The 27,647-nt window shown below is 36.5% G+C and overlaps 2 protein-coding genes across 5 annotated transcripts in view; one reads left to right on the top strand and one right to left on the bottom strand.

Annotated features, from left to right (window-relative positions):
• The first annotated feature begins 987 nt into the window (after positions 1 to 987).
• Positions 988 to 17,265, top strand: ankmy1 (ankyrin repeat and MYND domain containing 1). Of its 2 annotated transcripts, none has more exons than XM_048163938.1 (16): positions 988 to 1,562; positions 2,640 to 2,762; positions 2,851 to 3,302; positions 4,978 to 5,194; positions 5,737 to 5,913; positions 6,021 to 6,670; positions 7,291 to 7,462; positions 7,799 to 7,939; positions 8,036 to 8,182; positions 8,312 to 8,419; positions 8,629 to 8,760; positions 11,040 to 11,153; positions 11,249 to 11,414; positions 11,555 to 11,675; positions 11,763 to 11,917; positions 16,922 to 17,265. In XM_048163938.1, the coding sequence occupies exons 1-16, from the start codon at positions 1,428 to 1,430 to the stop codon at positions 17,071 to 17,073; spliced, it is 3,162 nt and encodes a 1,053-aa protein (XP_048019895.1). In that variant the 5' UTR covers positions 988 to 1,427; the 3' UTR covers positions 17,074 to 17,265. The 2 variants fall into 2 exon arrangements, with proteins under 2 accessions (XP_048019895.1, XP_048019884.1); XM_048163927.1 differs by having other exon boundaries at positions 1,003 to 1,562; positions 2,616 to 2,762.
• Positions 17,180 to 27,647, bottom strand: part of gpc1a (glypican 1a) — a 36,741-nt gene continuing 26,273 nt past the window's right edge. For all 3 annotated transcript variants that reach the window (XM_048163947.1, XM_048163962.1, XM_048163955.1), the window contains exons 2-9: positions 27,170 to 27,328; positions 25,070 to 25,467; positions 22,726 to 22,891; positions 22,404 to 22,534; positions 22,123 to 22,260; positions 21,891 to 22,021; positions 20,453 to 20,628; positions 17,180 to 19,733 (exon numbers count right to left, since the gene is read on the bottom strand). In XM_048163947.1, the coding sequence (XP_048019904.1) occupies positions 19,525 to 19,733; positions 20,453 to 20,628; positions 21,891 to 22,021; positions 22,123 to 22,260; positions 22,404 to 22,534; positions 22,726 to 22,891; positions 25,070 to 25,467; positions 27,170 to 27,328 (1,508 nt within the window). In that variant the 3' untranslated portion in view covers positions 17,180 to 19,524. The remainder of the gene's footprint in view (positions 19,734 to 20,452; positions 20,629 to 21,890; positions 22,022 to 22,122; positions 22,261 to 22,403; positions 22,535 to 22,725; positions 22,892 to 25,069; positions 25,468 to 27,169; positions 27,329 to 27,647) is intronic.

Below are 27,647 nucleotides of genomic sequence, written 5' to 3'. Positions count from 1 at the left end.
GTCTTTTAAACAAATGAGATTTACATAAGAAGGAGGAAACAATGGAGTTTGAGACTCACTGTATGTCATTTCCATGTACTGAACTCTTGTTATTTAACTATGCCAAGGTAAATTCAATTTTTAATTCTAGGGCACCTTTAAGCAGAACGTATCTTAAAGGATTAGTTCACATTCAAATAAAATTTTCCTGATAATTTACTCACCCCCATGTCATTCAAGATGTTCATGTCTTTCTTAAGTCGAAAAGAAATTTAGGTTTTTGATGAAAATATTCCAGGATTTTTCTCCTTATAGTGGACTTCAATTGGCCCCAAACGGTTGAAGGTCAAAATTACAGTTTCAGTGCAGCTTCAAAGGGCTTTAAACGATACCAGACAAGGAATAAGGGTCTTATCTAGCGAAACGATCGGTCATTTTCGAAAAAAATGTAAATGTATATGCTTTATATAAACAAATGATCGCCTTCCAAGTGGTTTCGCCAAAACCGCACATTCGTATTCTTCAAAAAGCTTACGCTGTGTGTCCTACTGTAATTTTGACCTTCAACCGTTTGGAGGCCATTGAGGTCCACTATTAGGAGAATAATCCTGGAATGTCTTAATTTCTTTTCAAAAACCTTAATCTCTTTTCGACTGATGAAAGAAAGACATGAACGTCTTGGATGACATGGGGGTGAGTAAATTATCAGGAAATTTTTATTTGAAAGTGAAGTAATCCTTTAAGTGTCTTAGTTTTCATTGTAATTATTTATCCGAATGTTCTCAGAAGATCATTGACTCTTAATTAAACGTTCATCTCTTTGGAAGGCCACTTGTAATGAATAACCCATTCGCGACCACATATCATGTGTCGCGCGCTCTTGAGCAATTGTGCTCGCGATGCTTTGGTGCACACCTGACAGCCGTCAAATAAGTCAAGAAAACAGAGATTAATTACTCAGTAATGTAATGAAACACATTATTATCGCAGATATGGTTGTGTGTGGGCTTGTGTGAGAGAGAGCGAGAAAAGCGAGCGCGCGCGCGCTCTCGACTGCCCCTGGGTCGTTGCGGTTGCTTAGTTGCGCGGTGTTTAACTACTGTAGCAGGTCACTTGAAACACAAAAACAAACCAACGAGGAACACGTGTTTACTTCAAGAGGGTCGTCGGCCTTTGTCATGTATATTATGTTGTGAATAGACCATCTGGAGTGCCAGCTAATCTCACAGAGGAACTGGAGTAATTGCAGTTAACTTAATGAGGACTTTTTTCTGCGTGATATAGCTTTTTAGACAGATGTAAATTTACGACATGCAGTTAGGAATTCTCGCGTCGTCATGGTAACCATCCGAAGTTAAACTAAAATAAAGTCACTCAGAAGTCGTGTGCTGTGTAAATAAACGTTTATAAAGTCATGATATTAACTCAATAAGAAGAATAGAACAGTAATGTGGGGAAGGGATATTGCTTGCAAAAGAAATGGACATGGAATCCAGGAATGGACCGATGGATGTAAATATGAGGGGGAGTTCGTAAATAACCTGAAGCATGGCACTGGTGTCTTCACATGGGCAAATGGAGAGGTATGTTTCATGTCATATGTAGCCTAACAGATACCATAGAAAGGTCTGTTGGTTCTAAGATAAAGTTTAAGTATCGAAATGAAAGTTATCAATAAACACTGGCATTATAAAACGTATCATTAATCTATCATGAAAATACATAAAATGTCAGTATTCCACTTTAAAATGTGTGTTTTGGTCAATCTCTCATTAGAGACCTTGCTTGTATCTAACAATTAAAATCATACAACAGTGTCATAATTTTGACAGTCTACTGAATATTCAGTTTTGTAATAAAAAAATAAAACAGCTCAGATAATACAGTCAAACCAAAATTTATTCAGACACCTTGAACATTCATTGTTTAATAGAGTTTATTCACTATAGCCTAAAAAATGGTAATATGACAAGATCTCAGAGTGAAACTGTCAGAAAAAAAATAATTATGTCAGATAACACTTAACAACAAAACATGGTCAGGTCAAAGTGTCTGAATAATTTTTGGTCCCAATTTTTTTTAAAATTTTTTTTTTTTTAATCAATTTTACTGTATGAAGCATTTTTGGGTATAATATGTCACAGTTTACTATATTTTGCTATCCTCACTTATATAAATGAACTATGGTGTCCTGTACCCATATCAATATCAATAATTTTTGGTTTGACTGTAGTTGAAGGTAAAAAATTAGTTTATTTCTTTTCACGCCTTTTTCGTACCCTATTTTTATTTATTTTTTTCATTCATTTATTTTCAGTTTTCTACCAATGAACATTTAATATTGTATATTGCTAGAAAATCAATGAAAGAAAATGAATAGAAAATAAACTCAGATGATATTTAGTTGTATTTAAATTAAAAAAAGAATGAATGAATGAATGAATTTACTGTATTTCCAGGCCCTTTTGTACCCTATTTGTGGAAAGTGCCAAAAAATACACCCTTTGTAAATAAAATATAATTTTATTTTATTTTTTCAAAATTATTTTGAATAATTTTTATTGCTCCCCTCTCCACTGTAATCATCATAGAGTACTTGCCACTTTGACACCACATTTTTTTCATGTTTTATTCAGTTTTATAAAGGTTCATTTTTTAAGGATTATCGGCATGGCAAAGGCATGTATTCCTGGCCGAATGGATCCAAATACACAGGAAACTTTTATCTGAACCGAAAAGAAGGATATGGGGTGCAAGTTTTCCCAGACAGATCAACCTTTGAGGTTTCACATTTCCCATAGTTCATTAACAATATGTTTACTTTTATTGTATAATAGATAATTAAGCAAAATCTCTTCTCCCCATCTACAGGGTCTGTATCATGCTGATGAACGCTTTGGCCCTGGAATCATGACATACCTTGATGGGCGACAGGATGTGGGCCTTTGGCACAGAGAGGTGTTACTGCGAATATGCACCACACTGGAGGATGGCTTCAGTCTGGAGGACTTCCCAGAACACATGACCAGACTGCCTAAAAAACACCTGAAACAACATCACCTTGCTCCCAATGTGGAGTGGAGTACAGATGGCGGCCCCCTCGAGTCCGATCAGGGGTTATCAGAGGACGAGGAACGTTTCATCCTGCCTCCAGACACTGAGAGCTACTCCACAGACTCAGACCATCTGCCTATTCCCAGGTGTCTACGCCGGGACCTGGACCTTCACTTTTTTGGGAGGAGTGACATCAGCACAGAGCAGCGATCACCATTGACAGCCTTGACGCTACAGCAGCGCATGAATGCACACATTCAGAGACACAGGTAAGAAGATTGTTGCTTAGCATTAACCTGGGCAGGTAACCAAAGGGTTTAATTTAATTTATTTTTTTAATAAATGCATTAATATTAGTATTAATGTAATGAGCTGAAAAGGGAACATATACAGACATGGACAAAATTGTTGGTATTCTTGATAAATATGATCAAAGATGACTGTAAGAATAAATCGGCATTTTTTATCCTTTTGATCTTTAATTAATAAAATTAGCAAAAATCTAACCTTTCATTGAAGGAAAAGAATTGAAAGTGGGGGGAAACAACATTATGAAATAAATGTTTTTCTCCAAAACACGATGGCCACAATTATTGGCACCCTTTTATTTAAAACTTTTTGCAACCTCCTTTTGCCAAGAGAACAGCTCTGAGTCTTCTTCTATAACGCCTGATGAGTTTGGAGATCACCTGACAAGAGATCAGAGACCATTCCTTCATGCAGAATCTCTCCAGATCCTTCAGATTCCCAGCTCCATGTTGGTGCTTCTTTTCTTCAGTTCACTCCACTCATTTTCTTTAGGGTTCAGGTCAGGGGACTGGGATGACATGGCAGAAGCTCCATTTTGTGCTCAGTGACACATTTTTGTGTTGGTTTTGATGTTTGTTTTGGATCATTGTCCTGATGGAAGATCCAACCATGGTCCATTATGGGATTTCTAGCAGACGCGGTCAGGTTTTGATTTTTTTATCTGTTGGTATTTGATAGAATCCATGATACCATGTATCTGAACAAGATGTCCAGGACCTCCAACAGAAAAATAGGCCCACAACATTAAAGATCCAGCAGTATATTTAACAGGATAACACTTTTTATCCATGTGTGCACCAAACCCATCTGGTGGGTTTGCTGCCAAAAAGCTCTTTTTTTAGTTTCATCTGACCACAGAAGCCGGTCCCGTTTGAAGTTCCAGTCGTGTCTGACAACTGAATATGCTGGAGATTGTTTCTGTATGAGAGCAGAGGACTTTTCTTGAAACCCTCCCAAACAACTTGTGGTGATGTATGTGCTGTTTGATCATTTTTTTAGGCTTTCTGAGACTCAACTATTCTCTGCAATTCTCCAGCTGTGATCCTTGGAGAGTCTTTGGCTACTCAATCTTTCCTCCTCACCACGCATTAGGACGATTTAGACACACGTCCTCTTCCAGGCAGATTTGTAACATCTTTAGTTGATTGGAACTTCTTAATTATTGCCCTGATGGTGGAAATGGGGATTTTTAATGTTTTAGCTATATTCTTACAGCCACTTTCTATTTATTTCATAATGTGATTTTCCAACTTTTAATTCTTTTCCTTCAATGAAAGGTTAGATTTTTGCTAATTTTATTAATTAAAGATCAAAAGGATAAACAATGCAGATTTATTTTTACAGTCATCTTTGATCATATTTATCAAGGGTACCAACAATTTTGTCCACGTCGGTGTATATATATATATATTTCATAAAATATATTAATATATTTAAAATATATTTACTCTAACATTGCATTATGTCCATTTTGTGGCAGAACACTCTTTCTTTGAGCCTTCCTGTCATATATTTACTATGTTTTTACTTATTTTATATTTATTATCTACGTTAATCACATTATCACAATGATAATAAATGAATTTATTTTGTTTTACCTTTATTTTACCCATATCATTTTCTTTTTCCCTGCAGATTTGAGACAGAAACATTAGACTGGGATGTAACTGCAGTTCTGAATATGAACAGGACTCAGTTTGGACCCAAAGGTCCCCTGGAACTGAACTCAGAGAAACTGATCAAGGAAGCTTCACATGGTGAATGCAGGAATGTTTATCGAATCCTCAGAGATGGAAAAGTCCATCCCGACGTGAGTGACGCACAGGGACATACAGCTCTCATAGCAGCCACGGTAAGCTTCTGTTTTAACAAGATACAAATCTAACTCAGTAGAAAATAGCCACTAGTTATTTGTTATATGTTTATTTTGATATATGTTAATATGGTATTTTTCATATGTGAATGTTCAATTTGATATTATTATATTATATTATATTATGTTATTTATTTTTAAATAAATTTTTATGTTTGTTCTTATAAAGGTATATATATACATATACATATATGCAATACTTTAAAAAACAGCACACTAAACTATATATATATATATATATATATATATATATATATATATATATATATATATATATATATAGTATATTATTTTATATATATAAATTGTATATATGCATACTTTTCGTTGCATAATGTCCATTTTGTAGCAAAACTCTTTTTTTGAGCTTTCCTGTCATACCAATAGTAAGCAATATTTGCCAGAAGATGGCAGCATTGGTTTGGAAAACTACTGGTTTCAGCTTTTGAATAACACACAGTACAACTTGCATGTGTGCTGATGATCAATATGTAAACGAGGTTTGTTGCATGTCTATGTAGGTGCATTGTCATGACGATGTCATCCACATGCTGTTGGACAGCGGGGCCGATGTTAATAAGCTAAATGATGAAGGCATGTCTGCTCTGGCTGTCTGTAATGTCCTCTACTACCCACTTCAGTCTTTACATGAGACACTGGCTGAGAAAGTGACCCAGAATATCAGCCCAGAGCCACAGGTAAGAATACTGAGATTTTCACTGTATTTTGGTATGCTTATAGTTAGTCATATCATTTTTCTCTTTCATTTCTTGTTCCACCCTTTTTGCTGTCTGTTACGCTAAAGATCAAGCCTTTGGAAGATGTCTCCCATAAATCCTCTCCAGATCCAATGACAGGAACACCCAAAGATGAAAGCGGCCAAGAGACATTTGAGACACCAAGACAGACCAACCAGGTTGACCAAAGTCTTGAACCAGAGAACCTCAATAACTTGGAGAAACTCGAAGCTCAAGAGCAATTCATTGAGGTCATAAATGAAGATCAACCTGACCAACCAGAAGGCCTCAACAACTCTGAGGAACCTCAAGTTCATTATCAAATCAATGAAAATACGGACCCAAACAAGAAGATAGTTCTTCACCCTGAACATGAACAAGATAGACCATCAGTAGAACCACATGATATAATTTCAAGATCTATTCAAGTCTTTGATGGTACAATTGCAGTGGGTTCTGTGTTGTGGCAAGAGAGGAAAACAAAGAGTGTTGTTGACTCTGAAGAAGAGGTGACAAATCTGGAGTTTGAAGAAAAACTAGAGAGGAGCATCAGATCCGATGACCTTTCCTTTGATTCTGCATGTTCTCTGGCTAGTTTTCACATTGACGTCACAGAGGAGATCCTGCAAAAGAGTGCTGAGATCCTGTGTCAGACAGGAACAGTGACTCCGACAGACACCCAAGAGACGGTCCGGAAAATTGCGCTTCTTAAAACAGAGTAAATATCACAAAAAATATTCCTGGGCCATGTCTAATTTTATTTGATTTATTTGATTTTTTTAAAAAATTTTTGATGCATGTTCATGACAACTAAGCATATTTTTCCCAAAAATTCTTATTAATGTGATGTGAATAAATATTTTAATAATATTACAACAATAATAATACAGTTATTACATACAAAATTATTGAATTAATTTACATAATTGTATTTATTATTATTAAATGTATTAATTGTTAAAATAATATTAATGTAATTATTTAAATAATAACAATAATACTAATTAAAAACAACAAAACAATAATTTAAAATATAAAATAAATTATATAATATTATATAAAATATATAATAATGTTGTACAATATTATTTACATTTACATTAATGCATTTGACAGATACCTTTATCTATAGCAACTTACATTGCTTTCAGGGTTTGCATTTGATCAGTTCATGCATTCCCTGGGAATCAAACCCATGACTTTAGCATTGCTAGTGCCATGCTCTACTTTTTTGATCAAAAGGAATGTTGTATATGTTTTTTTTTTTGTATTATAGTAATGAGATTGATTTTAATGAAAAATTGTGGTTTTGTGACTGGTGATTGTCTGGTCTGATAGACATCGGAATCGATGGATTACAATTAATCTACTGTTAGAGAGAGGAGCAGACCCAAATGCCTCTACTGTCCCCATGCCCGTCATCTTCCTGGCTATCAAAGCTGCCCATGTCAAGGGCGTCCGTCGTCTACTGGAGTGCGGGGCTCGTACAGACATACCTCTACTTCCAGAGGTACCTCAATTTATTTTATTTTATTTTATTTCACATTTTATTTTATTTTATTTTATTTCACATTTTATTTTATTTTATTTTATTTTATTTTATTTTTTTAAATGCATAAAAAATACAATTAATTCATATGAAACCATATAATTAGTTTGTCATCAACCTTTACTTATCTGGTTTAATCTACAAAGTAGATTCCTTTCCTGAATAATCAAGTTAGTTTACAATATTTTAAAAGGTGATTTTCTGCTTACTAACCTTTTAAAAAAATATTAGAATATTAACAGCAAGACATCTATCTGGTTGATTTAGTTTGAGTCCTCCCTTTTCTGTCCGTGACAGCAAAGGGGTCTGTACCCCCTTCACATAGCAGCGGGTTTGCCTGGAGCAGAGGGTCCTGAAATCACACAGCTCCTCTTGCACGCCCTAGCGGACCCTGACGTCAAAGCTCAGGATGCCAATGAAGTCTACGAGTTTGATAAGGTCTGAGCAAACCTCAGGTTTTGTTTAAATTTATTGCCACACAATAAACGCGTTCACTTTTTTAATGACTCTAATGAAAGAAATATAAACCCTCAGAACACGTTTGAGCACCAGGCCTTTGAGAATCAGCATTTCATGGCCTCTAGACCCCTGGCTAAGTTTAATGAAGCCCCCATCGAGTTTCCTCAAGAAGGTGGGAGGACACCACTACATGTGGCCTGCCAAAGAGACAGTGATTATGCAGTAAGAACACAATATATACACTGAAACATGATACTCATTAGAATGAGTATTCTATCTATCTATCTATCTATCTATCTATATATCTATCTATCTATATATCTATCTAATATATGCTTATTTTTATTTCAGAATGCTAGAGATGTGGTTGCGCTTCTCCTTTCTCACAAAGCAAGCCCCAATGATGTGTGGAGTGGCCATTCACCCCTGTCTCTGGCTATTGCAAGTGGCAACGACCTTGTACGTAATCAGTACTGACATCACTTTTTTCGACTAAATCATTTGTAGTGCAGCTATTTGCAACAAATCATCTTTTAGGGTATAATTAAATACTGTCTGTTCCAAAACACAGAGTGATTGTGGAATAATAAGTCATTACTGAATGATGAGCGTGAAAACTCTTATGGCATTGCATTGACGTGCAGTGTGTGTTAATGTTGTTTTCCCAGGCTGTGGATGAACTGCTGGCCGGAGGGGCTGATCCTAATCTTCCTCTCACCCGTCATGTGGGCAGCGCCCTCTGTGCCCTTGCCAACATCAACTACAACCATGGGCCACATCCACGCAACCAAGTCAAGCTGGTGAGCCCCTTCAACTAGCTATCCTGCCTGGTCTCATGGGAAAATATGTGTCTGTGCATGTGTGAAAGATGTTTCTGCATAGTGGCTCTGTAGTTGCACTATGCATTACAAAATAACATGTAATTTACCAAATGTAAAATTGAATTTAAATTTATAATCCAATTATATTAATAATATATTTAGAATAATATATATATAGTTAATAATATAATAATACAAATAAAAAATCAATGTAAATTATTATATAAATAGAATAAATATATTTCATTGGTAGATTTTGTAAAAGTTAAAATAAGTATGGTTGTTCTTTAAGTACTAGTATTCACTATTTTATATATATTTTACATATATATATAAGTGAAAAAGTGTTTGCCCCCTTCCTGATTTTTTTATTTTTTTGCATGTTTGTCACACTTTAATGTTTCAGATCATCAAACAAATTTAAATATGAATAAAAGATAACACAAGTAAACACAACATGCAGTTGTGCTTGCTCCCTAAGGCTAATAACTGGTTGGGCCACCCTTATCAGCAACAACTGCAATCAAGCGTTTGCGATAACTTGCAATGAGTCTGGAATTTTGGCCCACTCATCTTTGCAGAATTGTTGTAATTCAGCTACATTGGAGGGTTTTCAAGCATGAACCGCCTTTTTATGGTCATGCCACAGCATCTCAATAGGATTGAGGTCAGGACTTTGACTAGGCCACTCCAAAGTCTTAATTTTGTTTTTCTTCAGCCATTCAGAGGTGGACTTGCTTGTGTGTTTTGGATCATTGTCCTGCTGCAGAACCCAAGTTCGCTTCAGCTTGAGGTCACGAACAGATGGCCGGACATTGTGCTTCAGGATTTTTTGGTAGACAGCAGAATTCATGGTTCCACAGCAAGTCTTCCAGGTCCTGAAGCAGCAAAACAGCCCCAGACCATCACACTACCACCACCATATTTTACTGTTGGTATGATGTTCTTTTTCTGAAATGCTGTGTTACTTTTACACCAGACGTAATGGGACACACACCTTCCAAAAAGTTCAACTTTTGTCTCGTCAGTCCACAGAGTATTTTCCCAAAAGTCTTGGGGATCATCAAGATGTTTTCTGGCAAAACTGAGATGAGCCTTTATGTTCTTTTTGCTCAGCAGTGGTTTTCGTCATGCAGGCCATTTTTGCCCAGTCTCTTTCTTATGGTGGAGTCATGAACACTGACCTTAACTGAGGCAAGTGAGGCCTGCAGTTCTTTGAATGTTGTTGTGGGGTCTTTTGTGACCTCTTGGATGAGTCGTTGCTGCGCTCTTGGGGTAATTTTGGTCGGCCGGCCACTCCTGGGAAGGTTCACCACTGTTCCATGTTTTCACCATTTGTGGATAATGGCACTCACTGTGGTTCGCTGGAGTCCCAAAGCTTTAGAAATGGCTTTATAACCTTTTCCAGACTGATAGATCTCAATTACTTTCTTTCTCATTTGTTCCTGAATTTCTTTGGATTTCAACATGATGTGTAGCTTCTGAGGATCTTTTGGTCTACTTCACTTCACAGGCAGGTCCTATTTAAGTGATTTCTTGATTGTGAACAGGTGTGGCAGTAATCAGGCCTGGGTGTGGCTAGAGAAACTGAACTCAGGTGTGATAAACCACTGTTAAGTTATGTTTTAACAGCGGGGGGCAAGCACTTTTTCACACAGGGCCATGTGGGTTTGGATTTTGTTTTCCCTGCATAATAAAAACCATTTAAAAACTGCATGTTGTGTTTACTTGTGTTATCTTTGATTAATATTTAAATTTATTTGATGATCTGAAACATTAAAGTGTGACAAACATGCAAAAAAAATAAAAAATCAGGAAGGGGGTAAACACATTTTCACACCTGTATATATAAATATATTATGTACTTCTGTTCATTGATTTAACAAAATTATTTAGTAATATGTTTAGAATAATAATAAATATTTATATATATAATGTATAATATATAATGTATACAATACTATAGAATATAATAATAATTATTTAATTTTATTTTATTTTCTGCTTTAAAGATAAAACTCCAGGGGGCAAATATTGTTCTTAATAAAAAAGTTAATTTCCGACACTGGTACGTAGGGCATGTTTGGCAGCAAACATATGCCCAGTCATGCTTTTCCTCACAAGATCAGGTTGAATTATCAGTCAACTCACGCTCAGAAACAATTTAGTACTTCAGAGTCAATCAAGTAAATAGGGAAAAATAAATATAATTATTCCTAATCACTCTGCTCTTTTTGTTTCTGTTTTGCTTTATTAAGCTGGAAAAGTTGATCAAATCCGGCGCTGACATCCTCATGCCTGTCGTGGTGGGCGAGGGAAGCAGGTGTGCTGTGGGAACAGTCGTGGATTATGCGCACTGCGCATTCCAACAGGTGCAGCTTTTCATCACCAGTTCATCCCGTGTTACAGATCATCTGAAATCTCGTTTATCACACCGCTCACCAGACCGGTTCTGCTTTCCCACCAGAACCAGCGCATGGCCCACACCCCTTATCATGCCCTCAACAAGTGTGAGAGACAAGCCTATAATGCCCGCCGGCAGTTGCTAGGCCTCATGGGAGATCTGCTGAGACAGGCAGCGATCAGAATGGAAACATGCCGCATGGAAAAGGAAAGGAGCCAAGGCGTACTCAGTGAGACTGGCTGATCGTTACTAGAAATACACAACGCTTTATCAATTTTGTCTCGCTGGTTTCAGGTTTTTGTGTATCCGTTCAAAGTGTGATTGAAAATCACAGGTTGCTAATGTGTGTGTGTTTGTTGGCTTTTTAAGGTGCCAGTCCCTCAGAGAAGTTTGTGTATACTGGAGCAGGGGCAACACCGAGTCTCCTGAGCTCTCCTGAACAGAACAGCAAGACTTCCTTTAACAAATGCATCGGTCAGAGAGTGCAGAGGTACTTCATTATAGCAAACCAAAGTGTTTTTCTGCTGTGGACATGAGTGACACCTCAAATCCTTGTCTATTTGTGGTTTTATTTCAGAAAGCCTCGCTTCAAATATTGCTACCAGTGCGGCCGATCGGTGGGTGTGCAGCTTATGCCCTGTAGCCGCTGTCATGAGGTCTTTTACTGTAGCAAGACCTGCAAAACAAATGCATGGGATGAACGCCACAGAGACGAGTGTGTCCGTTTGCCAGGTTAGTACCATGTCTTGATTAAGGTTGGGATCCAAGAACCGGTAGTGTTTTTCGAAAAACACTATCCATCTCTATCCTTTAATAGAGATGTATCACCTCATAAATATTATAGCAATGAAAGCACTGAAAAGCCCCCACGCTACTCATATGCATCAGATATCAATGCAGAGAAAGAGAGAGAGAGAGAGAGAGAGAGATGCACAAAGCTGTACGAATAATCTTTAAAAGATCGCGTTCACGATTTCATCACCCATGTGTTCTGATTCCCTAAATGTCAACGATTTGCCCGTGTATATTAAACCTTTGACAAAAATACTGACATTCAAATCTGCGTTGGTCTAGAGAGCAGTTGTCATGTTTAGAATATAAACAGCTTCACAAACAATCTTTTCAAACACACAGTATCATTATTTCTGTATTATAAATATTCCAATTATCACAGAAGTATACAAAAGTTTATTATTCAGATATAAACACTGATGTCTATGTTACCGATCAAAATAGAATAATAATCACCTTTTGAAAGCGACTGGGTGCTTCAAATAACGACTGTATCGATTACATTGTTATCCCACTGGTTGGCAACAAATTACTGTTAAAAATGTATCTATCACTGAATCATTCTTTCAGAAACAAGTGAAGTCTTTATGAATCCAACTTACAAAATATTTAGTTTCCCCTGTCTGGATCTTACATGTGTGTTCAAGCATCTTATTTGTGTTGATTTTGTGGTAACACTTTATAATTTAACAAATACAGTAACAAATGAATTACCCATGGTTAGTTCATGTTACTGTATTTTTTAATCTTTGTTAACCTTAGTTACAGTGCTCAGCATAAATGAGTACACCCCCTTTGAAAAGTAACATTTTAAATATTATCTCAATGAACACAAAAACAATTTCCAAAATGTTGACAAGACTAAGTTTAATATGACATCTGTTTAACTTATAACATGAAATTAAGGTTAATAATATAACTTAGATTACACATTTTTCAGTTTTACTCAAATTAGGGTGATGCAAAAATGAGTACACCCCACAACAAAAACTACTACATCTAGTACTTTGTATGGCCTCCATGATTTTAATGACAGCACCAAGTCTTCTAGGCATGGAATGAACAAGTTGGCGACATTTTGCAACATCTATCTTTTTCCATTCTTCAAGAATAACCTCTTTTAGAGACTGGATGCTGGATGGAGAGTGATGCTCAACTTGTCTCTTCAGAATTCCCCAAAGGTGTTTGATTGGGTTCAGATCAGGAGACACTGAATCACTTTCACCCTGTTCTTCTTCAGAAATCCAACAGTGGCCTTAGATGTGTGTTTAGGATCATTGTCATGTTGGAAAAGCGCATGACGACCAAGGGCACGGAGTGATGGTAGCATCTTCTCTTTCAGTATAGAGCAGTACATCTGTGAATTCATGATGCCATCAATGAAATGCAGCTCATGCAGCCCTACATAAGGACACTGTCACCACCATGTTCCACTGTAGGCACCATGCATTTTTCCTTGTATTCCTCACCTTTGCGACGCCATACAGTTTTGAACCCATCAGTTCCAAAAAACATTTATCTTGGTCTCATCACTCCAGAGTATAGAGTCCCAGTAGTTTTCATCCTTGTCCGCATGGGCCCTGGCTCATGGTGGGCTTTTTTGTGCCTGGGCTTTAGGAGAGGCTTCTTTCGTGGACGGCACCCATGCATGCCATTCCTCTGCAGTGTACGCTGTATTGTGTCATGGGAAATAGTCACCCCAATTTGGCTTTCTACTTCTTTAGATAACTGCATTGAACTTGCATTTCTTCAACTCTTCTCATCAGAAGACACTCCTGTCGAGGTGTAGATCTAGACATCTCTGTATTTACCTTACTTTCATGTTATAAGTTAAACAGATGTTATATTAAACTTAGTCTTGTCAACATTTTGGAAATTGTTTTTGTGTTCATTGAGATAATGTTTAAAATGGTGTGTACTCATTTACGCTGAGCACTGTAATAAAAATACAGCTGTTCATAGTTTGTTCATGTTACTTCAAGGGTGCAATATGTAAGATTTCTGTCCTAGAGGCCTATTCAAAACGAAGGCGTAGCTTGATGACACCAAGTTTGAGCGCGGAATCTAGGGACATGTGGTCTTCACCTCACAGCCGGTGGAAAACAATTGGGATAGGACTCAAGAAGAAATCATGTTCATGGATGAGATTATTAACATTACTGTAGTATGAAGCAGAGCAGGACCGAGTGTTGTGGGAGCTGAACGAGGCCGCTGGAGCGATTGCGCAACACATGCCTCACGAGCAGCAGAACTTTTATTATGCCACAGTCGCCGGCGCTGCTTCTGTTTTTCCGGTCATGAGTATGAGGTAACGTAACTCTGTTTATCATATTAGATACATTTTAGAGTGTTGAAAATGATTATAATGTTACTCTTTGCGTTCGCTCGGCAGCTGCTGTAAGACATTTGCACACTGCAGTAAGATAGATCGATTTTAGAATATCATAGTAAATGCTGGATGGCTTGTGTTGATAAATGGCATGTAATTAATTTTAAAACGTAAAAGTATTACTGTTACTGAAAATAAAGCTGCATCTCATTATGCTATGTTAGCTACTTGACAAAATAGTGTTTTTCTCTGAGGCATGGTAAAGCATGGTACTCGCAAAAAATCAAGAAAATTAGATTTAAACAATAAGACCAAACGTGTTGAGCTATATAACAACAATTAGTTTTCTGTCTATAAACGTAACCAAACAGTTGTTCCCTTGTCTATTAAAACATGTAATATATTAAAGCATCTTTGGTGTTTCCGTGTTTTTTACAAGATAAAACCAGAAACCAGAAGGGTAACGCAGGTATGACGCAATTGACAGGCGACTCTTCACATGTCCCGGAGCCTTGGTTAAAATTGCAATTTTCTCATGATTTACAAATAGTTGGAAACATTTGGGATATTGTAAGTACTCAAGTGAACAAAATGTGTAACACTTGCCTAGTGGTTTTTGGATATTTTACTGCATTTACTGATTTGTAAAAGTCGATCAGTATTATATCAGCATTTTTCATCATCTAAACATCTACTACTCATCTAAACATCATCTACTCACCCTCAAGTTGTTCCAAACCTGTATGAATTTCTTTCTTCTGCTGAACACAAAAGAAGATATTTTGAAGAATGTTGGTAACCAAACAGTTGATGGGCACAATTGAATTACATAGTATTTTTTTTTTCCATTCTATGGAAGTCAGTGGGAATATTGGTATACTCTATGTGAAGTGGACACTGAAATTAAACCAGACGTGTAGTGTGTGAGCAGAGGATTTGTTTTTAAAACAGAATGAAGGTCTTATGGGATTTAAAGTATGAAATGAGAAATGACCCTCTCCTGTAGCGGTCCGTTCTTGTGAGAATACACTGAATCAAGATGCAGTCCGCAGTAACAACAGTGTTATTTAAAAAGCATTTGTAAGATAAAGGCCACACTTCTAGAACAAATGAGGGCGCATCTGAGTGCCGGAGAATCACGCAGAGGGTTCACCAGGACATTGAGGAACCTGGCACAACCTGATTGCTGTATATTTAAGGTGTTCACAGTGTGCTTTTCTCTGGAGGATTTGTCTGTCTAGTGTTTCTACATAAGATGTAGATCCAAATAATGCTGTATGACCAAAACATTTTTTATATATATAGGTGCCAGGGGCCTCATTTATAAAATGTGCGACACACAGATTTGATATTAGAGTGTGTGTACGCTAAAGTCCACGCCAACGTTCATATTTATAAAACATATCTTTGATGTGGAAAAGTGCTTAGTGCCACGTCAGGTTCGAAGCAGCACTTTTCCTTGTGGCAGAGAGTCGGAGTACTGCAGGTATTTGGAAATCTAAGCAATTCTTGCTGCTCGCCGTTCTCAAGTAAAGAATTTTGACATTGACTGGTGCTCTTTTATATACTAATGATATTAATATATCGGGCCTTTACAATGGTCTATAAAAAACATTCAGCTGCTTTCAAGATCATTTGCGATTTATAGATTTCACATCTGGAAGAGAGGTGTACAAACGTTTTCTGTGTGTACATTCATTCTCTGAATCACATGTAAGCGCATTTGAGAAATGATCGTAAGATCAAATGTAGAACGGTTTCTACACAACATTTTATAATTGAGTCTCCTATTATTTAAGCTAATTTCCAGGAAAAAAATAAATAAATACAAATTACAAAACACACATACTAAAAATTTAAATGAAAATGGAAAACTAATTCAATCTATTGATAAAAAAATATAATAGTATCTCTATAATACTACAATAACACTGATGGGTGCAAATTAGACATACACAAAATTGCTATAGTAATAAAATATAATACACTACCGTTCAAAAGTTTGGGCTCGGTAAGATTAAAAAAAAAAAAAAAACATAATTTTGTGAAATATTTTTACACTTTTGAAAAAAAAGTTTGAATTTGAATATATTTAAAATGTAATTTATTCCTGTGATGCAAAGCTGAATTTTCAGCATCATTACCCCAGTCCTCAGTGTCACATGATCCTTCAGAAATCATTCTAATGTGCGCCTTAAGAAACATTTATTATTATTAGTGCTGTCAAATCAATGAATCGTGATTAATCGCATCTAACATAAAAGTTTGTAAATATATATGCGTGTGATCAATTGATTTGTTGTTTAAAACATGTGGTGGTTGTGGAAACAATGATACATATTTTCAAATATTCTTTGTGATAAGTTCAAAAGAACAACATTTATTTGAAATAGAAATCTATATAAATTTTATAAATGTTTTTACTGTCACTTTTGATCAGTTTAAGCGTCCTTGCTAAATAAAAAGGAAATTATTAATTTCTTCAAAAAAAAAAAAATGCATCTGACACAATGAGAAGTATAATCGCAAAATAGCTACATATAGGCAGATTAATTGACCAATATATTGTTTTATTACTACGATAAACTAATGCATAACACTTTGTGTTTTTACAGTTGTCAGTGGAAAAAGCAGCAGAGATAAACGCGCATCCGTCGGACCACGTTCACCTGTGTCGACCAAAGAAGCAAAAGACAAGACCTTCCATCTGAGCGTGACCCCAGAAATACAAGAGTATGACCTGAATGAAAATTACAGTTTTATTTAAAATGCATTTAATAGGCCAATTGAACATTAGTTATGTAAGTTTTCTTTTTTAAATCATAAGTCAAGGTCTATTAATAAAAATTCTTTGAAAAGACAGTCAACATCCATTTTGTTTGAACAACTGTGCATGTTTATTACGTAAAACAGACCAAATTTACAAATTCAAACCTCAAATAAAACGCTAGTCCTGAAATATATCAAATGTTCCATTACACACATCTCTGTCTCTCTCGAATGAGCGTTTGCTCAATCCGTCACCGTCACATGAAACACATTACGCTTGTGTTTGAGCCCTTCTCAGTGTCCATTCATTGAGTCATGCGATCGACTAAGAGTATACAATGTGCTTTTCATTTACCGGACAACCGAGTACAAAAACGAACCTTGCTGTGACAGAGATTGTACACTACATTATGTACATTCTCAACTGTGTTTACATTCCACAACTTTTTAAACCAGGTCCTTGTGGATTCAGCTCAAGTTGTGCATCAAAAAAGGAAGAGTCATTAGAAACAAATATCAGAAACATGAAGATAGTTTGACACATTTAAATGCAACATTTAGGAACTAGATGCTGATATTGTCCAAGACATTTTGTAGGAATGTTGTTTTTTTTGTTTTTTACATGTTTGTCTGACCAAAATTTCAGAAAAACCATAATGTTACCCTCGCAAATATCTTGCTTCTGAATCAGCTCCTTGGAGATGCTTTAAAACATCACTGCCACAAGTCTAAATTAATCATATTGCTCTGAGTCGTCAAATTTATTACAAACTTTTATTAAAAGTGACAGCTGGTATTTTAAAAACGGTACATTCTGTAAATGACTGCTTCCCATTGGCTTTGGCTATAATGCAATTCCATTCAAGGCAAATCAATCCATTCAAGACTGACACATGCTTCTATTTTACTTGCCATCGGTGCTGAAAGTACTTATTACGAATACAAATTTGTACTGCAATGAGCAATAATGCAGCCATAAGTTTCTAAATGCAAGTTACGGGTTAAATCGAGGTGAGTGAAGCAAATACTTTGTGCATTCATGTCTTTTGGAAGTTTGTTGTTTTACATGTACAATTTCAGATAAGAGCGTCTCATATCTGGGTCATATTTCACACCAAAATCAAAGTAAAAACAAACATTTAGCATTAATAAAGCCTATTTTTTGGGGTAAGATTTTTTTTGCATTGTGACATTAATTTCATGTAAATTAAGTACAAGTACAAGTTCTCACTAAATGTTGATTAATGTAAATAATTCTCATTTTATTAAAAATCATTAATGTTGTTTTTTTTTTTTTTTTGCAGAATTATGAAAATTTCTGAAAATAAAAGTGATTTTCCTTAAAATCAAAATAATATTCTAATATACCGATAATTACTCCATAAAACAAAATTAATACATAAACAAGATCAAATTGCATACATTTAATTTTCAGAGAATATATTTAGTGTTTTATTCATAATTTGAGTAAATTTTATTTCAATTGTAAATCTAACAAATTAGATTTCAGCTTTTTTAAGAATGGTTAGATGTTTTTTTTTTTTTTTTTTTAAATGGAAAACAAGACAAAAGTACAGATGAGAAAAAATGTTAAAAGTTTAAATAAAAATGATGAAAATAAAATTATGAAAGTAATTATGCAATAAATCTTAATGGTCCTAAAAAATAGGCTATATTTTCTTTATTTTGATGTTGGTTTCTTTTTTTTCCTTTTTTTCTTTTTTGTTATTTTTTTTTTAAATTGACCCATTATTGCAACTTGTTATCATACAAAATTATTCTGGACCAAACCAAATGAATCACAGTTTAAAAAAAACACTATTACATAGTTTCTTAGATACTCAGCAATTCCGTATTTCGATTCATGTCCATGCCAAAGTTCATACATTTTGTAATCTAAATGGGATTTGACTAATGTAGTGTTTTGTAATTATGTCCATCTGTGAAATATTTAAGACAAAATGGACAGTTGTGCAAAGACGAACTTACGTAACTCAAGCATGGTGAAATGAAACACTAGGTGATTTGGTGACTGTGTGACTTTAAGAGCAAAGAACTGTGGGTAAGTCGCTTAGGTGGCTGAGAAATTCATATTGTAAATCTAAACCGGCATTCTCCCTGTCCAGTTCTTCTTTTTACATTCAAAGGTAAAAAAAAAAACAAGATGTCGATTGATGTAACAAGTCAGCACTTAAATCTGACATATATTACAAAACATAAAAACACAAAAACAAAATTCCTTTTCCACCAATTCTCATGGTCTCTGTCCTATTCCAGAGGAATTAAAATGTCCATACACTCAAAAGTTTTCTTTTTTTCTTTTGGCAATTTTGTTAAGCTCACCTTTTCTCATTTTTGCTATTCTTTTTTTTAAACATTCCTTGTCCTATCCCAAATTTCCTGAACCAGATCCCAAAGTTCGATCCCAGCGTTAGATGAAGCTTCTCCATTATCGTCTAAGCAGTAGACTCGTGAGTAATAGAACCAGTAAGATGACAGAAGGCTGAATCTGGTTTCCGGATCCTTTGACTCTTTTGTTTTCAGGACCATAGGCATAGAGTTTGGGCCTGTCCGTTTTCGGCCCAAAAACCGGAGGTCTACCACGAATGCACAGGTGGTCCGCACACATGCCGCTTCCTGAGCCACTGAAATCATCACCTAGAAACACATTATAGTAAAAACATGATGATTATTACTCCGGTGTAAAATAGGTCACAGAAGTAATGGTTGATAGGCAATATCTAATAAATATGAAACTGTTGAATACTTAAGCAGACAAAGTTATGTCAAAATAGTGCCAAATTTAGCATCTTTGGGCCTCATTCATGTAACATTAATAGAACAAACTGAACTTGTGAATTGAATAAATTCAATTGATTCTGAATGATTTACACAAATTTGTTCTAATGCCCATGTTTCACGTCCACTGTGTGATTATCATTCACCATGTTGTGTAGTTAGTGTAACTGGTCCTACTCGACCTGCTTCGAGTGGGATTTGGGCGTGCTAACAAGCACTCTGAAGAAGGCGGTCTCTAGTATAAGTCGCTAATGCGCCTCATGAGTCCAGGGGAGTGAGGTTTACTCGAACGGCTCCTACTAGCTGGCCCCCGTTACACTCACCCTCCTAAACCCCACTCCCATCCGGGTCACGGCACCAAATATAACCCCTCCGGTTGTACTCGCCCCACTCCAAGCAGGATTTGAACCGCCATTTCCGGCATGGGAGGCGGGCTCGCTAACAAGGTACCTAAAGACCGCAGTCTCTAGCGCAAGTCACTAGTGTGCCTTGTGAGGCCAGGGGAGTGAGGTTTACTCGCACAGCTCTAACTAGCTTGCCTCCGTTACATTAGTATTTTAGCATTTTTAGCTGCATACTTGTGTCTTGGAAATCCACGTCGTTGCCGTTGAGGGCATTTTTCAGGCGGTTAGACATGATCTTCAGCAGCATGATCTGTTGACGTATTGTCCTGTCGGGTTTGGTGATGTCGATCTCCACCTCTGGGTTATTAATCTGATTGGCCAGCCCATCACCCATGACCTCTGGAAGGTAACTGCAGAAAAATCAATTTTCCAGAACCATTTCAATCACGCACATTTTGTTAATGGCACTTGTAGTACATTTTTGATTATTTATGGTCTTAAAGGGAAAATTCTGTCATCATTTACTCACCCTTTATTTCTTTTACTGTACACAACATTGAAATATCTTCAAACAGTTGAAGGGCCCCATTGACTGGGCCATCAACTGTTTGGTTACCCATATTATTCAAAATATCTTCTTTTGTGTTCAGCAGAAGAAAGAAATTCATACAGGTTTGGAACAACTTGAGGATGAGTAAATGATGACAGAATTTTCATTTTTGGGTGAACTATCCCTTTAAACTGAAATAAAAATAGACTTGCACATCAGTAATACAAACTTGATTACAATGTGTCATGCTAGTGTGCCTTTTGAGTGAGCAAAACTTTTTTTTTAGCGCATTACAAATGTGTTCTGATTTTTAGCATGTCACTAAAGAGAGTGATTTTTAATGCATTTCTATGTTCCTAGGGTGTTCTGGATCGTTGCTATGTGATGTTTTGAGCTGTTTTTAGTAGGTTGCTATGGTATTCTGAGTGATTCGCTGTGGTTGCTACTGTGTTTTAGCTCTATATCGCTAAATATCATAGTCTCTATGATATTCTAGCCTTTAGATTTGTCTCAAGTCCCTCACAAGTCTGTAGGGATTTTTTCTTCCACTTTTTGTTGTTTGTATATGAACCATAATTATGAGTAATATTAATAGAGATGCTTACGTTAGCAAACACCACTAATCACATACCGGTACGCATTAATTACCCTCATGAGATTGCAAATTTGGTTATATGAAGCTAAAAGGTATTAGTGATGACTAAAAATAAAGCTTGTTTGCCCGTACTTACTTACATCTTAAATCTTCTAAAATAAATGCACATCTAAACCGCATCCAGTGATTAATCACTTCTGATGACTCTGGGCAATTGGAGTTCGGTTGTGTGGCAGTGATAGCTAAACAATCAATTTAACGACTTTGACCGCAAAAAGAGGGAGGGGTGCAGTTTTCCGCCAGCACTGACCATGAGTAACGATCTATAAATTCATAATGTGCGTTCATCCCAAAAGTCATCCATCAAAATCCTGCACATCTATTTAGGCTTGAGAAGCATGTAAATTGATTGAATATACAGCAAAAAAATCAAATATTAAATGCATATTACACGTACTGACCAGCTGAATGGACACATCTCATTGTAGAATGAGAAGATTTTTTAGATTTGCCCCAAGATGTAATACCTGGCTTTGGTGATGCCATTCCAGCATTTATCACCACCGGTTGTGGATGCTGTTTTACCACTGCACAGAGCCGAAGGGAGTTGGATCCAGTAAAATTGCATTTCCTTGAGTTTACTGGACACGTCTGTGACCTGGGAATTACAAACACACTTGTATGAAACTGTGTATAAAAACACAACAGTGTATAAAACTCATAAAAGTAGGCCAGAAATTGATGCTGCCACACACACACCTGCACCTCCAGTCTGGCTGCAGATTTGGGGCTGGGTTTGTATTCCAGGGCAGTAACTGTACTTCCTTTCTTTTTTGGCTCCTCGGATATTGAGCTTGGTGTGCCTTCCTCACCACGGTCCCCACAGGTCTTGAAAACCTGAAACGCAACACAAACTTGTGTGTATATTTGTACAAATGGTTCTTAAGCGATCAATAAATCTTTAAACTCGTACCTCAAGTGCATTCAATCTAACCCACTAACGCAAATTTAAACCAGATGCTTAATTCCAATGTCCTAACCTTGCTGGTATAGATCTCCATGTTCTCCTGCATGGCAAGAACTGCCTCTGAGATTCTCACAGGAATTGAGTAGATCACTGTGTCCATACTGGGCTCGGCACCAAAACTGGTGGCCACCTGTAGCATGGTTTCTGATTGATTGAGAACAACAGAGTGTGTGATCAAATTAACAGTGCCAAGTAAGATTTATATAAAGACTAAATGTGAAATATTTAACAAAGTGACAAAAAAGGGATGGAGCTACCCAGTGTGATGCAACAAAAATAGAAATCAAGCAATCAACAAAAGAGTAAGAGTTGATGTGGTATAATCTCTGCTTTACCAATAAGGCTCTGCCACTCAGTGTCAAGGTCAGCCTGATTAGCCAGACAGCCCTTCATGACGTTCTTGCAGTAGTTGACGCAAGGTTTGACTGATCCAAGACCTCGGCAATGAGGACAGTACACCAGCTTCATAATGGCACGATTGCACTCTGGGCTCAGAGGAACCTGTGGGAAAAGTTGCCATTAGTTGCCACACACTTGTTTTTACATTACATTTTTTTTTTACATTTATCAATGAACTAACAACACTATAAGGCAGTTAACCCACTATTGCTTTGGGCGAAACATCTTCGGGAACTTTTCCAATAATAATTGCTCTCTAAGTCCTTTTGTCATCAGCTAAACCAGTTTTTTATTAGTAAATGTCACACGAACACTGGTAAATATTAGTGCTAGCTGTGAGCTAGCTTGATTTCCTGAATGTTGCAGTACCTGCTTATTACCTGCATGTGGATTCAAGTCAACTACTGTATTTTGCACAAAAAACTTTGAAGTCATTTAGGAAAGACAAGTGTGAAAGGCAAGGTAATCATGCTCTATATTAGCCTAAGGCAACTTTAGTTTAATTGTTTTACTTCAACCGTGTGTGAACCTGCCTTGCATGCTACCAATGCAAATGTGAAAACAGCTACGACTAAACATATTAATGTTTAATGCTAATCCCAGTGGATTCAGCTTTTACATATGACAACATAACACTACTAAAAGCCATTTCAGAAGACAGGCAATATTCCAAACTGATATATTCCCAACATCAGCAAGAATTTAGGTCTGCTTTGCAGGAATCTCTTGAGAGTTTGGCACCGGGAGACTAAATCCAATTCTGTAAGAAATCCCTTAAAGAACAGAGAAGTACCATTGCGCCCTACATTCATTTGTCAAAGCAGCAGGGAGTTCTAGGGAAGGGTAGGGTAGCCGCTAAGGACTTGGACTAATTTTCCTTGTGTGGGTTTGAGGCAAACATCTTTGGGAAAGCTGCAGTGTAGCCATTTGTCCTGATGTCATGGATCCAATATTGATGAATTTGGGAGTATCCGTTGATTGACATTCTAGGCAACTAGGGCACTTGAAGGTACTGCCCTCTTTTAGAGAAAACAATTCAATGGTATGCATGATTTTTACAGTTAGGCACATTAAGTCAAAAAACAACATATGAGTTTAAGCCACATATAAAAGTCTTCAGTGTCCTTGGACTTTCTCAGTTGCACAGTGTTACACCATGGAACAATGATTCATTGAAGATTTTTTCCTATTGCCGTAGAACTCTAATGTCAAATACACCTGTCTCTAGGAGAATACACACTTCATTTCCAAGGCAACACCCTACCGCAGAACCCAAGGATCATTATAATCAGATCTGAGGCAAAGTTCTTGAAAAATAGTAGTCGTGACATATTAAATATACCTTGAAGCACTGTGAGGTTTGTCATTATGAATGTGAGAAAATATGAAACAAATATGAAACATCTGCAAAGGATTGAACTTCTTCCAGAACTGGGTGTCTGGACAAGAGTTTGGCAATGCCAAAGAGTTAAATTTCTACACAAAATGGGAGAAACTATCAACAGTAGCACTTCAAGAACAGAAACACTTCATAAATCTGGCTCGTAAGGAAGGTGGAAGGTGAAAGAAGGAAGTCTTTGTTATCACTTCTTTGCTGGTATTTGCCCAAAAGGCTTGTCAAAGACTCATTGATTTGAATCCCTGGTCTGATGAGACCTTAACTGAACTTTAAGACTTTGATGTGAAGTGCTATATTTTGTGCAAATGTAACCCAAGAATTCACACTGGAATTCTCATTTGGAAATATCAATGACAGTACGGTTTCTGGAGCAAAATATGATATGATTTGCAAGAGCATTTAGGATGATTGGTAGACGACTCATCTTTCTACAGAACAACGATGTAAAAGAAATTTGGTGAGTTTTAAAATCAAGAAAATTAGACTTAATTCAGTTCAGCACCATTAAACTTAACATTTTTTTTCCCTCTCAAATGGTCCCAATCCTGTTTGATGGAACTTGAGCAATTTTGAAAAGAAGCAAATCTTCCAGCTTCAAAGATGTTAAACTCTGTAGGGACTGGAAATACTGCCAAAAGTGGTCTTACCAAGTGTAAACTCTGGGTTTTTTATTTTTAACTTATTTAGTAGAATGCTTGTTTTTAACTTTCATGTATGAATGCCACCAGTCACCCTAGAGCACCCTGGGATTAATTGCCTTACTCAAGGGCAGTACGGTCTTGGCACATGGCATGCAACAAACAAGCAACCTTCCGGTTACCAGCCCTGAGCCTCAACCGATACAACACAGCATCCTACAAAAGAAATATAATAAACTGTACCTGTGACACCTTCCGTACAATCTCTCCAGCCACATTAAGGCCCTGGACAAATGCCCGAGCAGCGATGAACGCCCGCACCAGCTTGGCCTTCAGTTCACGTGGAGCATCTCCAAAAGGACGAAGGGTCTCTGTCTGCTTGGAGGCACACTCCAGGAAGTCGTCAGAGAGCAGCGAGGCGGTCTCAGGGTCAGACGCCTTCAAAAGGCGCTCCAGCAGCTTCATCCAGAACTCGTCCAAGACCTCCTCGAGGTTCAGGCTGGCACCACTGTAATATCGACGCAGGTCAGCGTAGAGGTCACGAAACACTCCTGCATTAGGTCGGTACAAATCCCCCAGAGCGGCTACAAACGCCTCCTCCAACCACCTTTCAGAGCCATTTAGAAGTTCCAGAAAGTATGCTGCAATGATAAAAAAGTCACTTATCATAGAGTGAAACTAATAAGGAAATCACAAACAAATGAGTCCACTGACTACTGTTCACCAATATACAGTAGTTGCAGATTTTAGTACAACATTAAAGCACCGTGACTACTGAATATTTTGCATGGCTTTTAAAGGATTAGTTCACTTTCAAATGAAAATTACCCCAAGCTTTACTGGCGTTGTGTCAGTTAAGCTTTTTTTAAGTTGAATAGGGAAGGCGTAGGACACAGCATAAGCGTTTTGAACTGCGAGAGATTTACACTTTCTTCGTAAGTAGAATACGGAAGGCGGTCTGGTGGAAGCTAGATATTTTACTTCATAACTTGTTAAATATGGATTTTTTTTTTTTTTTTTACACAAACACATCTATTTGCTTTAGAAGGCATGTTTATGATGGATGGATGTCGATGGAGACACTTTCTTCAGCTCATATTCATTAATCCCACTCAGGCTCAGGTCCGTCATGATATTTATTAATATTTCTCCGATTGTGTTCATCAGAAAGAAGAAAGTCACATACACTTAGGATGGCTTGAGGGTGAGTAGAGCTTGGGGTAATTTTAATTCATTTGAAAGTGAAGTAATCCTATAATATATCAATATTTACTGAAGCAGATCTGTGGAATATTGTTTTACATTGCAGATTTAATAATATTATTTTATGTATTTCATATTTTCACCATGTATAGTTTAAAATGTAAATATAAAAATACATTCATATTTAATTATTTTTTATTTGGTTTTATTTTTGCTTATTCCATGAAAATCGAAATTAAAAATATTTGGTTTCTTAAAAAAAAAAAAAAATGGGAGATTTCTAAAAACAAAAAATTCTTGAACAAGATGAAAGCTCACTATGTTTTGCTTATTAGGGGAATTTGTATGATGTAACACAAATATCATTCATTTCATGTACTGGTTGTTCAACATTCATGTAATGTAATAATTAACATATTTGCATTAAAAATTAATATAATTGTTTTTGTTTTTTTTCATATATATATATATATATATATATATATATATATTGTATGCGCATATGATTACTGTATTCTCATTCTATGGGTTGCAGAATGCATCTGATTAGGGTCATGAAATAGAACAGCTGCATCAGAATATCTTATCATTATTGGCGTCACTACAGTTTATCATGCTTAAATGGTGCACTGCAGTAAAAGGCTATAAAAAAACCCACTGTAATGTCCCTACGAGCACCACTTGGTGTGAAAGCATATGAACTTCAGAGTTTTCCTTTTATCTAAGCTTACAATGACACAAACCAGGAGAGAATTTGGACTTCAAAGTACTGCAACTCTTTAACCCTTCACATTCATTAACCCCTGCAGACGGGTAAATGAAAAATGTTAACTAAAAGCAGATGAAGTTACATAAACTACGTACTGCTCTGGATAAGAAAGCTGTCCGTGACAGTACAAGTACACTGTAAAACCTCTAAATCTCATTTCCTTTGTGAGTTGCTGCAATTGCTACTCTGTTCTTCCTCAATTTTACACTCTGGGTGGAGAAATGACAACTTAAACATTTGGATTATTTGAAAATCATTTTGTTAACATTGCTACCCATACAGTGGAAAAACTGAGCAGACGTGTTAGCAAGACACAATACATCAAAACACGACCAACTGCAAGATTGCGTGCATTTGAGTAGTGGACTCACTGTCAAAAGTCCTGTATTGGGCATTCAGAGAGGCTTGAATGGATCGTCCCGCTTCCCTCACCAGGCCTTCAAACTCTCGGCGGCTCAGGTTTGACAGTGTCTCCTCCATGGCACTGGTGCAGCAGGTGTAACCTTGTGGGCAGATGCGGAGATGCTCGCCTGCAGATAGAATGGAAAGAAAATACGATTTAAGCAAAGGTTTTAACATAGGTATGGCACAGTGGTGTAGTCCTAAAAAAATAAGTGGTGTAGAAGTAAATGTGTTTTATGTTGTTGTTCACTAGTAACATGTTTCATTAAAAACAAATAAATACAGTGCATTCTAAAATTGGTTGACATTTTTAATGCTTTACAGTTTGGCTATTATTTAAACATGCTGCTTTGGAATTATATTCACTGTGAAAAGTGATATCTGAAAATAAAGTTTCATTTTATTCAAAAGGGTGTTAAAAAAAGCCAATTATTCGAAATCTAATTT

The sequence above is a fragment of the Megalobrama amblycephala genome, linkage group LG2 (genome assembly GCF_018812025.1).
Source record: "Megalobrama amblycephala isolate DHTTF-2021 linkage group LG2, ASM1881202v1, whole genome shotgun sequence".
NCBI lineage: Eukaryota > Metazoa > Chordata > Actinopteri > Cypriniformes > Xenocyprididae > Megalobrama > Megalobrama amblycephala.
Note: the sequence above shows the minus strand (reverse complement) of the source record. Positions and strands in the feature narration are given on the sequence as shown.